The 12,840-nt window shown below is 34.9% G+C and overlaps 1 protein-coding gene across 1 annotated transcript; it reads left to right on the top strand.

Annotated features, from left to right (window-relative positions):
- The first annotated feature begins 715 nt into the window (after positions 1–715).
- Positions 716–11,503, top strand: LOC103698637 (polygalacturonase ADPG1-like). Its single transcript, XM_039124541.1, has 9 exons — positions 716–820; positions 6,589–6,711; positions 7,585–7,716; positions 8,396–8,545; positions 8,653–8,673; positions 9,599–9,806; positions 9,935–10,016; positions 10,524–10,632; positions 11,267–11,503. The coding sequence occupies exons 1-9, from the start codon at positions 716–718 to the stop codon at positions 11,501–11,503; spliced, it is 1,167 nt and encodes a 388-aa protein (XP_038980469.1).
- The last annotated feature ends 1,337 nt before the right edge of the window (positions 11,504–12,840 follow it).

The raw sequence follows: 12,840 nt of genomic DNA, 5'->3' as shown, positions 1-12,840 counted from the left end.
CTCAAAGAAGTATCCAAGCATGATCATGCTTTATACCAACCTGAGGAGGCCAGCAACTATAAGCATTTTGCCAACTTGGCTGCCTTTGGAAATCAAGGAATGCAGTATCCACTTTTCATGCTCATTACAAACGATGAAGGATGGAGAAAAGCATGCATAAAAACAACCGATAAATTAAATAATATTGTGGAACAATTTGGAGGTCATCGATCCATGTCTTGGTCTTTGCCATTTCGAAATTTTTAGCGTTCAATTTCTTTTCTAGGGTGTTCGTCACCAAATCCTTTTACAAAGGAGGAAGAAAATGGACAAGTGCAGCAAGGAAAGAATTTTTTGTGCATTCACATGCAGAACAACTTTTCATAATATCACCATTTACGACCAAAACTTTTTATACTAATCAAGCCATGTAAGACTGTAAGACTAAACCATTAATTCTTTTATTTTGTCCTTCATCACTTTATATTTCCTCTTCAGTACTTATCATGGTAAATTTAGGTCACAATCCAACAAACCAATTTTCTATTCTATAATGACCCATTAGGGCCATTACATAAAATTCTCAAAACAAAAAAAAAAAGTCCAAATAGCCACTTCGTCCCAGACAGCTCACCAAAGATTTTAACCTCCACTTAGATCTCCAACTCTGCTTAGCCATTCTGTAGCCAATATTAATACATTTACCAATACCTGAATGAATCTAGACCTACACGTTATGGCCACTTCTAAAGATGACTACCAACCACTACCATCCACCATTTCATCTTCCAGATTAGGGGCCAAGAAGAATCAGCAACTTATCAGCAACCACTATCAGCGGGTAAAGGAATCAAGATGTAGTTATGTAAAAGTTATGTAAAATACATGTTATATCCTTAATAAAAGAAAAAATCTATTCCTATTCTGTCTAAAAGCTAATGGGCATTTCTAGAAAAATATTTATCCCAATTCCTAGCAAGTGAGAATTAGATTTTTCAATGTCCCATATAGATTTTTTTTTCTCATAAAATAAAGAAATCGTATTCCCATGGAAAAGCTGCTTCTCTATTTCTCTCCTTTGAAAGCTCCAACAAAATATGAAGTATTTTTCTATTTTTCTGTTGACCACACTTTCTCCCTCCTAGCCTCTTCCCACGAACCAAACGAGAAGCAAAGTATTGGTAGGGTAACTATTCCCTTCTCTCTTCTATTGAGTTATATCATTAGATGTATATTTACCTCCTCGATATGATTTAAGAATTTTAATATTTTTTCTGTTGATTTTCAGCTTCAATCTTAAAAATCTTAAATTTGCTGAGTTCCTCATCATTCATTTTAATTAGGTAGATGTAACAGAACTTGGATGGATCATCTATGAAGGTCACAAAGTATCTGTTACCTCCCCTAGAAGTTCTACCAGAGTCACAAATATCACTATGGATCAACTCTAATAGATCTGAATCCCTATTAACAGATTTAAAAGGCTTTCTAGGAAGTTTGGCTTCTACACAAGTTTTACATTTTTAATGGTTCTTAAGATCACTTTTTGGTATTAAATTTAGGTTCATTAGTTGCTTAATTATATTATAATTTACATGACCTAATCTACCATGCCAAATAGAAGGAGGCTCTATATTCATGATCAAAGAATTTTTATTTATTAAAGGAACTATTACATTCAACTTAAACAATCCTTCACTAAGGAATCCTTTTCCATTAAAATTACACCATGAGAAATTACAACTTTATTGGACTCAAAAACAAGATGATAGCCTTGCTGGACAAGCAAGGAACCACTAATTAGGTTTCTCCTAACGACCAAAACATGTTGGACGTCGTGTAGGGACAGAAATTTTTCAGAAGTAAGCTTTAAGTCTACACATCCCACTCCTAGCACACACGCCTTCAAGCTATTTGCCATGATCACAGCTCCTCCACTTGAGACCTTAAAGCAATCTCAAAGGAGCCAGCACTGGAAGTCACTATGTTGACTTGAGCATTGATTGTGTGTGGACCTTTCTTCTTGGATTGAAGAGGTGCAGTCTTCTTACAGAAGCACTGGAGAGCTAAATAGTTGGTCCGACCACAGACATAATAGAAACGAACACCACCTTCCTCTTTCTTCTTCTTCTGCTCTGGAAATGGATAGGTTTTCCATTATGGTGGTTAGGGTTTCTAGGGTTGTAGGGCTTCTTTTTGTAATACTTATTTTTGAAGAGTCGGTTCTGATTTTTCCTAGGTGGAGCCTTTACATTATAAGCATTGTTTTTGTATCCAGTAGAGGTTTTAATCCTGAGCCTATATTGCTCTTCAATTCCAATCGAGTTCAAAACTTGGGTTAGGGTAAGACCTCTTTGGACATGGCTTAGAGTCATAGCAAACTCAGACCAGAAATTGGGTAGTTTGTCTATCAGATAGGCTACCTGAATTCATTCATCTAAATTAGTTTCATTAGCCATAAGCTGGTAAATCAAGATTTCAAAATCATGGATTTAGTCATTCATAGACTTTAAGTCCACCATCCTAAAGTTATTGAAGTCGGAGGCCTTTAACCTCTTTATCCCAGCATCATCAAGACTATATTTGCTATCTAGGGTGTCCAAGAGTTCTTTGGCACTCTTGGCTGTATAATAAATGTCATACAACCTTTCAGAGAGGGCACATAGGATTCTATGGATGCAATGATAGTCTATCTCATCAGGTGTTCTAGAGGGTGTGCTGGTAGAGGCACAAGGTTCAGTATGGAAGGAGGATGAACACTGGTTTGGGTTTTGGTGAGTAGCATATTGTGAAGTAGTAGGGTTGGACTCATTATCAACTTCAGTGGTGCTCTCACCTATAGTTGAGATCAACCCTAATATGGCGAGCCAGAACCACATTTGGTTCTGCCACCTTCTAAAGTTATGGCCATCAATTTTTTTTAGGTTTGGCACTAAGGTGGTCACTAGTGTTTGAGGCCATAGGTTCAAGGTTATAAAGAAATGACAGAAACATGAATAAAGGCAAAAAGTTTATGTTAAAATATTGCACTAAAATTTGTATTGAATCTTGAATGTCTAGTTGATATATCCAAAAAATAATCGTCAGACAGCTCTAGATCGGTGGTAGAGCACTAAGCTCACTTAAGTACCAGCCTTTCTCAAGCACGTATGTCTTTTTGACAAGTTTTTTTTGACACTATTAGTTAGTAGATATAATCACTAAAAATCATACAAATTCAATTTTTACAAAAGTCTAAGTGCAAACTTAAATTTTTTATTATGGATTAATCAATTTTTGAATTTTCTATTTAAATTTTCTGAATTAGTAATAATTAATTATTAATTTAGTGCTAGCTAGACAAATATTGTAATTGAAATCTAATATGTCAATTCAATGAATTATATATTAGAATTGATTTATTGCCTTATTGGAATAATTGATTACTAATTTTGTGCCAGCAAATCAACTATTGCAATTGAGATCTAAAATATCAATTAAATGAATTATAAGATTTATTACCTTATTAGAATAATTGATTACTAATTTTGTGCCAACAAATCAATTATTATAATTTAGATCTAAAATGTCAATTCAATGAATTATAAGATTTATTATCTTATTAGAATAATTGATTACTAATTTTGTGGTAGCAAATCAATTATTATAATTGAGATCTAAAATATCAATTCAATGAGTTATATGATTTATTACCCTATTAGAATAATTGATTGAGATCTAATAAGTCAATTCAATGAATTAATTATTATGTATTAACCAATTTCCAAATTTTTTGTTTGAATAGGATTTGGAAATTACTCCTTGAGGAGTCCAAATGGAGGTATGATAAACCTCTTGGAAGTTAAATAAATTATTATCTTTTTAAAATGATTTACTGAACTATATATTACTAACAAAAAAAATAAACCAAACACTTCTTTGGCTTGATAGCAATATATCACCTAACTAAGCAAATAAATCTAATAATTGCAATTAATAGAAATTCTTAAAAGAAATAATATATATATATTATTCGGTATCAAAATAAATTTATTTTATCATAAAAGAAATCTATTCTAGCACAAAATAAATCTATTTATTTAATAAATTCAAATCATAAAATTGCAAATCCTACAGATCCACTAATATTAAATTTAAAACAAAAGTAAGAGAAAATAGCCTGATTGAAGGCAGGTCGAAACGCATAGACGTTGTCCCAAAGAAGTGTTTGCCCCCACGTACGGGTCTTCCCGCAATCCTCCTCAAAGATATGACGACTCTAAACTTCTTCTTCAGTACGTCTCGGAAGAAGTCATATCGCATCCGATCGGACTTGCAGATCCAGCGAAGAATGAAATAAAAATAATAAAATAAACTGAATAGAATTGCAAAAATAAAAATCAGAAGTGGCTAAGATGAAGAACTTTTCTCCAGAACTTTTTTGGTATTTTTTTCTAATTTTTCGTGTTCCGAATATGATGAAATATGAGGTATTTATGGAGGTATTTGAGCATTGTTTTTTTTGGTCTTTTTACAGACGCGTCTGTGCCTTCCACGGATGCGCCCACGGTGATTTCGCGAACGCCACAGTGGGCATTTCGCAAAATTCAAACGTGCACAGGGCCGAGTCTCGGGCTACGTGTGCATTTAAATTTTTCATACACCAGCCTCGGTGTGCGCATTTAAATTTTTCCAATAGTATACACCAGCCTTGGTGGCTGCAGAAATCATGTACCCTTCTATCCAAAGATATGACTCACAGAGGCGTTTCAAAGATTTGACTCTGTTCGTTTGTTAATGGCCCTTCTCCTATCATCTCTCTCTCTCTCTCTCTATTTGATTATATTTGTATTTCTTAATAAGATAGATAAATAGGAAGAGGTTTTACCTGTCATACTTTCACTACCGCTCTGAAAGCCTGCTACAAGTTTTCATGAAGAAGTGTTATGGGGGCGTTTGGTAACCCCAACAAGATCACCACGATGATCTAAGATCTCCGGTAATCCGAATGCTAGGATGATTTGATCCCAGTGATCTAAGATCAATATGTTTGGTAGGTCATGGTCCAGTGATTAAAAATATCCAGATATCCATGAGTAACTTGTTTGGTATGGTACAGGGATTCAAGATCACCAACCACATAATACCACAAATACCCCTGATATATCTTAAATGGATTTTTATATATTTTTAATTCTCATAAATCAAAAATGTAAGTCAATATGCTAGTTTCTATAATAGCTCCATAATTTTGTCGCATATTCTACTTTTAGTAGCCCTTATCATATATTTATTAATCATATAAAATATATTATAATAAAATATTAATATATGTATCAATATATTAATTATTAATGTATTCTATAAAAATATATTTATTACTCCTATAAATTATTAATCTTACAAAAATATGTTATTTTCCATTATAGAATTAATATTTTTATTTATACTTATAATAATTTTTTTAATACTAATAATTATTTTGATTAGGAAAATAAGGTAAATAGGAGTAATATATTAAATATTTTCATTATATAAATATAAAATATAATAATATATTTCTACTATAATTTAAAATTATCCTTCAATAATAATAGAATAATAATATGATTATTAATATATTATAATATAGTATATATATCATTAATATAATATATAATATCAACATAATATTATATTATATATAAAACATTGATATAATATATTGATGGTGTATTGATATATCAATTTTTCTGCTAAATTAAGGGGTATTTTTGGGGTGATTTTGGATTTCCGACCTCAAGGATAGGTATCCGATCGCCAAGTTGGACGGTAATTGGAGAAGTGGAGGTGATTTAGGATCACCGTGGTGCAACCAAATGTGATGATCTCATCAGCTCCATCCACATCACCTTTGACACTGGGATGATCACCCCATACCAAACGCCCCCTATAGTGCTAGACTGTATTAGATGCAATTAATCAAAAATTACTGATGATTATAAAAAAATTTCAAAATCAAATAAGAAAGAGATCTTTTAGGCATGCCTGCAAAGAAGCATATGAAGAAAATTTTGACTGAATCGCATTGAAGGAGATAAATAGATGGTAATATGACAATGCATTGGTAAAAATGATCACCGGCCACTTCTGGTGGTGTGCTCCATACAGCTATCAACTTTCTATATAAGAGAAGGATTAATTTAATGCTAATAACATAACCTCTGGTCCGAGATTGCCTTAATGAATACAGCCTGTCAACTCCAATTTGCAACTCTCATGTGATTTTTCTTCTCACTGTTAGGGTAACTAGGAGTCTATTGGCACGCAATTATTCAACCATATCCTAAAATAACAATGAACTTAGCATGGAAGGAAAATAATCACCATAAATCGAAACTCATGGATTTACTTCATAATTTGATCTGAGAGGTGTACAGTGAGCTAGATCTTTATATAATGGAGGGTGTGGGCGCTGCTTTTTTTATTCATTCCTCACCGGTAATCCGAGGATAGCATGGTGAGGAACATGATAATTTTTTTTTTTTTTCATTTTGGCTACAGTATATGATTAAATGAGTTGTGTGCATTCCGCTTTCTCATTTCTTAAGTATGGTACGTCTCTTGTTAAGTATAGTGTTTATATTTCAGGGATCTGTGTGCACTTTTACCTTTCTACTTTTTGCTTCACTTGCGGTTGGGGTATTGTCGGGTCCGATCTACAATGTTATACATAAAGGAGCCAAAGGAGATGGCAAAACTGACGACGCCCAGGTATAAACCTCTTTGATCAACCCATCTCTCTCTCGCGCATGCACACACAAATGCAAACAACATATGGAAAATATTTTGCTGATTTTTGCCTATATCTATTTTCTTAACTAAATTTATCTGGATATAGATAAAAATTTAAGCATCCGACTAAGATCCATATTCGTATTCATATCTATCAAATAAAAATAAGCAAAAATATGAATAAACAACTACCGGATTTGTATCCGATATCTGATTCTCTTTGTAGTCTAATTTAATTTAATGCAGCACTCATGAACTTTTAAGAAAAATATATAGCTACATTAATATGCTATTAATTGATTTACCATCTATTTAATAATATTTTTGATTTTATGGGTTTAAAATATTTTTTATGGGCATGACATGGCCTGATCCGATCATTTGGGTCCAACATTAAAATCTAAGATAGAATCAGATTGGATCGGGGTCAAGCTTCCCTTAGTTCAACCTAACCCATCTACAACCCTAGGTGATACTCACTTTCATTGTCTTCTAGAAGTTTGTAGCACGCCATAGTCACAAAAGAATACAATGACAAAAATTGCGGCTTCAACTCACCTATCCTCGCCTGTAGGGGATAAGGAAGTTACGAGAGAAATTTCTAATCATGCCATATGATTGCGCTTCATGCGCACGTATGCCATCCGGACATCCTGTGCTTTCACCATGCATGCACAAGTTACGTCCCAACACAAGCACAATGCAGTGGTAGAATAGATTTAAATTTAGTTAGATGAGTAATAAGCAATCAACTGAAGGTTTCAATTCTTCTTGCATTAGAAATGGGTTAAGTGCACTACTACTATATGTGTTAGTATGGATTCATGTAATAATCTGAGTCTCATCCATCAGGCATTGACGGACACATGGAATGCAGCGTGCTCGGATTCTAAAGTTCCAACCCTTCTCATACCTTCAGGGTATACATTCTTGGCGGACCAACTCTACTTCCAGGGGCCTTGCAAGTCTTACATCCGTGTACAGGTATTATTTCTAGCGTCATTAATTTGCAAATTTAATGGCCGAAACAACTGCTGTTGCTCGTGGTTAATTGTTTGAACATCCTCACATAGTGAATCCGACATGCTAGATTGAAGGTGCAGGGTTAATTATTCTTGAGATCCGAAGAAAATAATAGTAATAAAAAATATTATTTTAAGTGAATTGGAGCTTGTCTCAATAGTCATATATATTTTTTACTTTAAAAATGAAAGTTCCAGGCCGAGTCATGGATGGTTCATCTCCAGGAATTTAAACTGGGTAATTATAATGATGTGGGTGGACCTTCTTTCGTTCCTCTCGAAAAATAATTTTTTTTTTTTTAATTTAAGGATTTAGGGACTCAAATATCTAATGCCTCCGCTTCTTTCCCCATGTTGTTTGCTAAATTTAGTATTTTTAAGGAAAGATGCTTTGGCGTGCTTGTCACGTGAATGTGGAAAATTTCTTAAACCCACTAATTAATGCTGGCTTGGCAACTCTCGCATGCCACCCCAAATCCTTCAATCTAAATCGATCCTTTCGTGCTCTGCTTTGAAATGGTTGCCTTCAAGCATGACTCCATTCTTATTTTGCACTCAAGAGATTGGAAATTGGATAAGGTGCTTGGTATCAAAATATATCCCTAAGCATTCCGTAATCATGTTGACCTTGGAATATGTAGGTCGATGGAACTATTTTGTCGCCCTACAAAATTCGAGCAGTAAGGGAGAACCATTGGATTAGCTTTGTAGGCATTGAAGGGATAACAATTAATGGAACAGGCTACATTGATGGTCAAGGCGCTGTTTGGTATGATGGTAGAGCTAAGCAGGTTAGTATTCTCTCTCCATGCATTTCTCATTTGCATGTCTTCATTTCCACCGTTTTTACTCGAGTATTATATCTGGTTAAATGTTCTTGTTTTTCTTTCTATTGCAGAAATGCAAGAGTGGACCCACTGTAAGTGCTCTTGAACTTCCTATTCATGACATATAATCTTAGTACAGTACCATAGTTAGGGCTGGATGGTCACTATGACATAGCATAAGTTCCTTTTTATCATATTGATATGAATTTGGTATCAAGAACACCAAGTTTAATGATTGACTAGTATCTACTTTGGGAGACTACAATTTAGGAACTCAGTTTTTCAACTCCCTCTATTTCAAAAATGCATTTGAATTTTTTTCATTAGAAAGATAAAAATTTTGTAATTTTCATTCGTTCAACTATTATTTGTTATTTGTTTTAACAAGCAACTATATTTCTAATTGAATCATTTTATTTTTTTTATTTTTTATTTTTTATTATAATGGGTGACTCATACATTTCTAGTATAAATACATCCAAAAAAGTCAAAAAAAATAATAAGTCTTGGAACGCTCTAGGCAGCTCCCTCTTACCAACCTAGAGAGCTCCCCCAGAGTCGTCAGCCATATACGAGGCTACCCAATTCGTGGCTCCATTGGCTTTCTTATAAATATATTTGACCTAAAAGGCAACGTCTCCACCTACCATGATCTGAATATCTCGGAGCAATGGGGCAGTCATCCATGTTTTGTCAAGCCTAAATGCAATACAGAGGCCACATATTTACAAGGTTAGCATCAAAATGTTGCTAGCCGTCGTGTAAAACCAGCCTTCTATCCCACATACAAGTGCTAAAAGTTTTCTTTCATGTTTTGAAGCAATTATTATGATTCGAAATCATACGAAACTAGATAATGATAAATGTCAACTTGTTTTATTGATTGCAGATGGATTACGAATTGTCTATATGTATATATATGGGCTTAGGCCTAAATTTGCTCTGCAACTTATAACTTTTACTGTTTCAGGAACCTTGCTTAGGCATAACTTTATCACAAAAATTGTTTCGGTGCAGGCATTTGTTGTTGGAAACTGCTCGCATGTCAACTTGAAGGGCTTAAATTTCAAAAACAGCCCTATGATGCACCTCACCATACAAAGATCTTTTGTGGTTAGTGTGAGTGGGATCACCATTACAGCTCCTGAAGATAGTCCTAACACGGATGGTATACACATCCAAAGAAGCCGTCACATTCAAATCTCGCACTCTGTCATCGGTACAGGTAGTCTCTTCTTCACTATAAATCTAGATTGTTCGCTGCAAATGACACAGCTATATTAATATATAGAATAAATGAAAACATAGGAAATTTTAAGTTTTGAACAACCATATGATTTTAAATGATTGCAGGAGATGATTGCATATCTATTGAGACCAACACCAAGGATGTTAATATCAGTCATGTAAGATGTGGTCCAGGCCATGGCATAAGGTTTGTTTTCACCACTTGTCACAATATTTGGTTTCACTTAAGGAAGATCATTAGGAGCAAATGTATAAAGTATAAGGTTATTGCCTCTACTAAATTTCACACTTGGTGTAATGATCATGCATCTAACTGGTAGAACCACTAGGCAAGCTGATTCTTCCTTCCAGGATCACAATTTCATGTACCTATGATTCCAGTGATAAGTTTCCCTCTTCCTTCTTTAGTTCTTCCTCCATTATCTATTCTTCCTCTCTTTCCTTCTTCAAGGTTGCCCTCCTCTGCACGCCCTTTGTATCTTCTCGATGAATAGTGAGGTGGTGTTTTTACCGCCATTACTCTCTCCCCCCCCCCCCCCCCCCCCTCTCCACATATACATATGCATGTACGTACGTACATATGTATGCATGTATATGTGCATATATAATCTAAGTAAATTAAGTGTCAACTAGTCGGTCGAAAAGCTTCCCACATCCATCTCCATTTCTAAGGTGTTTACTTAAATGTTTGCAGTATTGGAAGCTTGGGTGAAGACGACTCTGAAGCCAAAGTGGAGGGGATTCGTGTTTCCCATTGCCAATTCAATGGGACTACAAATGGAGTGAGAATAAAGACATGCCAGGTAAACTCTGGATATGGATTCTGTTCGAATGAAATAAAATTAACGAGCATCACGATGTAGTTCACCTAGCAACTAGTGTTGTGTTCTTAGAATTGCAAACTGGAACTCTCTGCTGAGGAGAGATGCCAATCAGCTGAATAAGTCTGGCTGGCTCTTGGAATGGGATCGTTTTGGTCTCTTATCATAGTTGCATGAAAGTTTGAGTTTCCATCCGCTAACTCAATTTCCTTCTTGTTAGGGTGGACACGGATATACCAAAAGGGTATTATTCGAGCATATCAACTTCACTTCAGTACAATTTCCAATAATAATAGACCAATATTATGGTGATGGCCCGAACAAGGTAAAGGTCTTCTTTTTCATAATGTAGTTAATGTGAAAAGAAAACCATTCCGTATACATGTTTAATGAGCTGCAATCATCTATTTTTCTTGCAATAACCTCACATCAATTGCTAGTAGGGGTGTATATAGAATTCCTCATATGAAAAGAAAAAAGAAATGAGAATAAAGAAGAAATGTGTAATATTCAACGCATGAAATTGATTCCAATTGGTAAAAGATCATTTTGCCCAGTGGTTATGTGAAATATTCCAAACTTCTAATTTTATTTCTCTTTGTCCCATTTGGTGAAGACTTCGGCTGTTCAAGTGAGTGACGTGCGATATGTTGATTTGGTGGGATCATCAGCCACCGATGAAGCCATCCTCATCAAGTGTAGCCAAAGCCATCCTTGCACAGACATTGTCCTGGACAATGTCAGACTCAAATCTGCAGATCCACGGAGGAACATCACAAACTTCTGCTTCAATGCGTTTGGAACAAAGAAACATCCGATCGTCCCGGCGCTCTCGTGTTTGACGCCAAATTGAAATTGTTGTTTCTTGGAATATCAACACCAGAATAGCTTCTGATTGTCTGTGTAAACTCCAGGATTGACCAAAATTCCGAAAGTCTATTGAACTTATAGTGGGCTAATAACAGAAGCGATCTATACAGTAAATTTTGATGTTTTTTGACCTAGTTATCAAGCCAAATTGTCCATTCTCATGCCCTGAGTATCTCAAAGAAGTATCCAAGCATGATCATGCTTTATACCAACCTGAGGAGGCCAGCAACTAAGCATTTTGCCAACTTGGCTGCCTTTGGAAATCAAGGAATGCAGTATCCACTTTTCATGCTCATTGCAAACGATGAAGGATGGAGAAAAGCATGCATAAAAACAACCGATAAATTAAATAATATTGTGGAACAATTTGGAGGTCATCGATCCATGTCTTGGTCTTTGCCATTTCGAAATTTTTAGCGTTCAATTTCTTTTCTAGGGTGTCCGTCACCAAATCCTTTTACAAAGGAGGAAGAAAATGGACAAGTGCAGCAAAGAAAGAATTTTTTGTGCATTCACATGCAGAACAACTTTTCATAATATCACCATTTACGACCAAAACTTTTATACTAATCAAGCCATGTAAGACTGTAAGACTAAACCATTAATTCTGTTATTTTGTCCTTCATCACTTTATATTTCCTCTTCAGTACTTATCATGGTAAATTTAGGTCACAATCCAACAAACCAATTTTCTATTCTATAATGACCCATTAGGGCCATTACATAAAATTCTCAAAACAAAAAAAAAAAAAGTCCAAATAGCTACTTCGTCCCAGACAGCTCACCAAAGATTTTAACCTCCACTTAGATCTCCAACTCTGCTTAGCCATTCTGTAGCCAATATTAATACATTTACCAATACCTGAATGAATCTAGACCTACACGTTATGGCCACTTCTAAAGATGACCACCAACCACTACCATCCACTATTTCATCTTTCCAGATTAGGGGCCAAGAAGAATCAGCAACCACCATCAGAACGGGTAAAGGAATCAAGATGTAGTTAATGAGGCAGCTAAAAACCAAACAAACTGGGGCAGCCCCATTGCCGGATTGTGTTTTCAACAGACGTGCAAGTCTTCTATCAAATCTATAAAAGATTATGTTGCAATGATGTCCATAACGATCCTTAACTGCAATTAAGAGTACTCTTTCCTAAATCAACTAGTGCATATCATCCATTTGGAAGTATATTTATTTGTAAAGACACATAAGATGGTGTCAATATAAATGAATGACTCTTGAATCAAAAGTACCAACAACCAATCAAGTAACTACCTAATATCACACCAACACCATAACAAGTCTGCATCAATTAT

Source organism: Phoenix dactylifera, chromosome 1, assembly GCF_009389715.1.
Source record: "Phoenix dactylifera cultivar Barhee BC4 chromosome 1, palm_55x_up_171113_PBpolish2nd_filt_p, whole genome shotgun sequence".
NCBI lineage: Eukaryota > Viridiplantae > Streptophyta > Magnoliopsida > Arecales > Arecaceae > Phoenix > Phoenix dactylifera.
This window is presented reverse-complemented; position numbering and strand designations above follow the sequence as displayed.

What these genes read in the sequence shown, in the direction of transcription:
- LOC103698637 (XM_039124541.1), top strand. Translation starts at nt 716, where the DNA reads ATGGCCACTTCTAAAGATGACTACCAACCACTACCATCCACCATTTCA. An exon ending in GCAAAACTGACGACGCCCAG is followed by an intron (nt 6,712 to 7,584) that starts GTATAAACCTCT and finishes CTCATCCATCAG; the next exon opens with GCATTGACGGACACATGGAA. An exon ending in GGTCCAGGCCATGGCATAAG is followed by an intron (nt 10,017 to 10,523) that starts GTTTGTTTTCAC and finishes AAATGTTTGCAG; the next exon opens with TATTGGAAGCTTGGGTGAAG.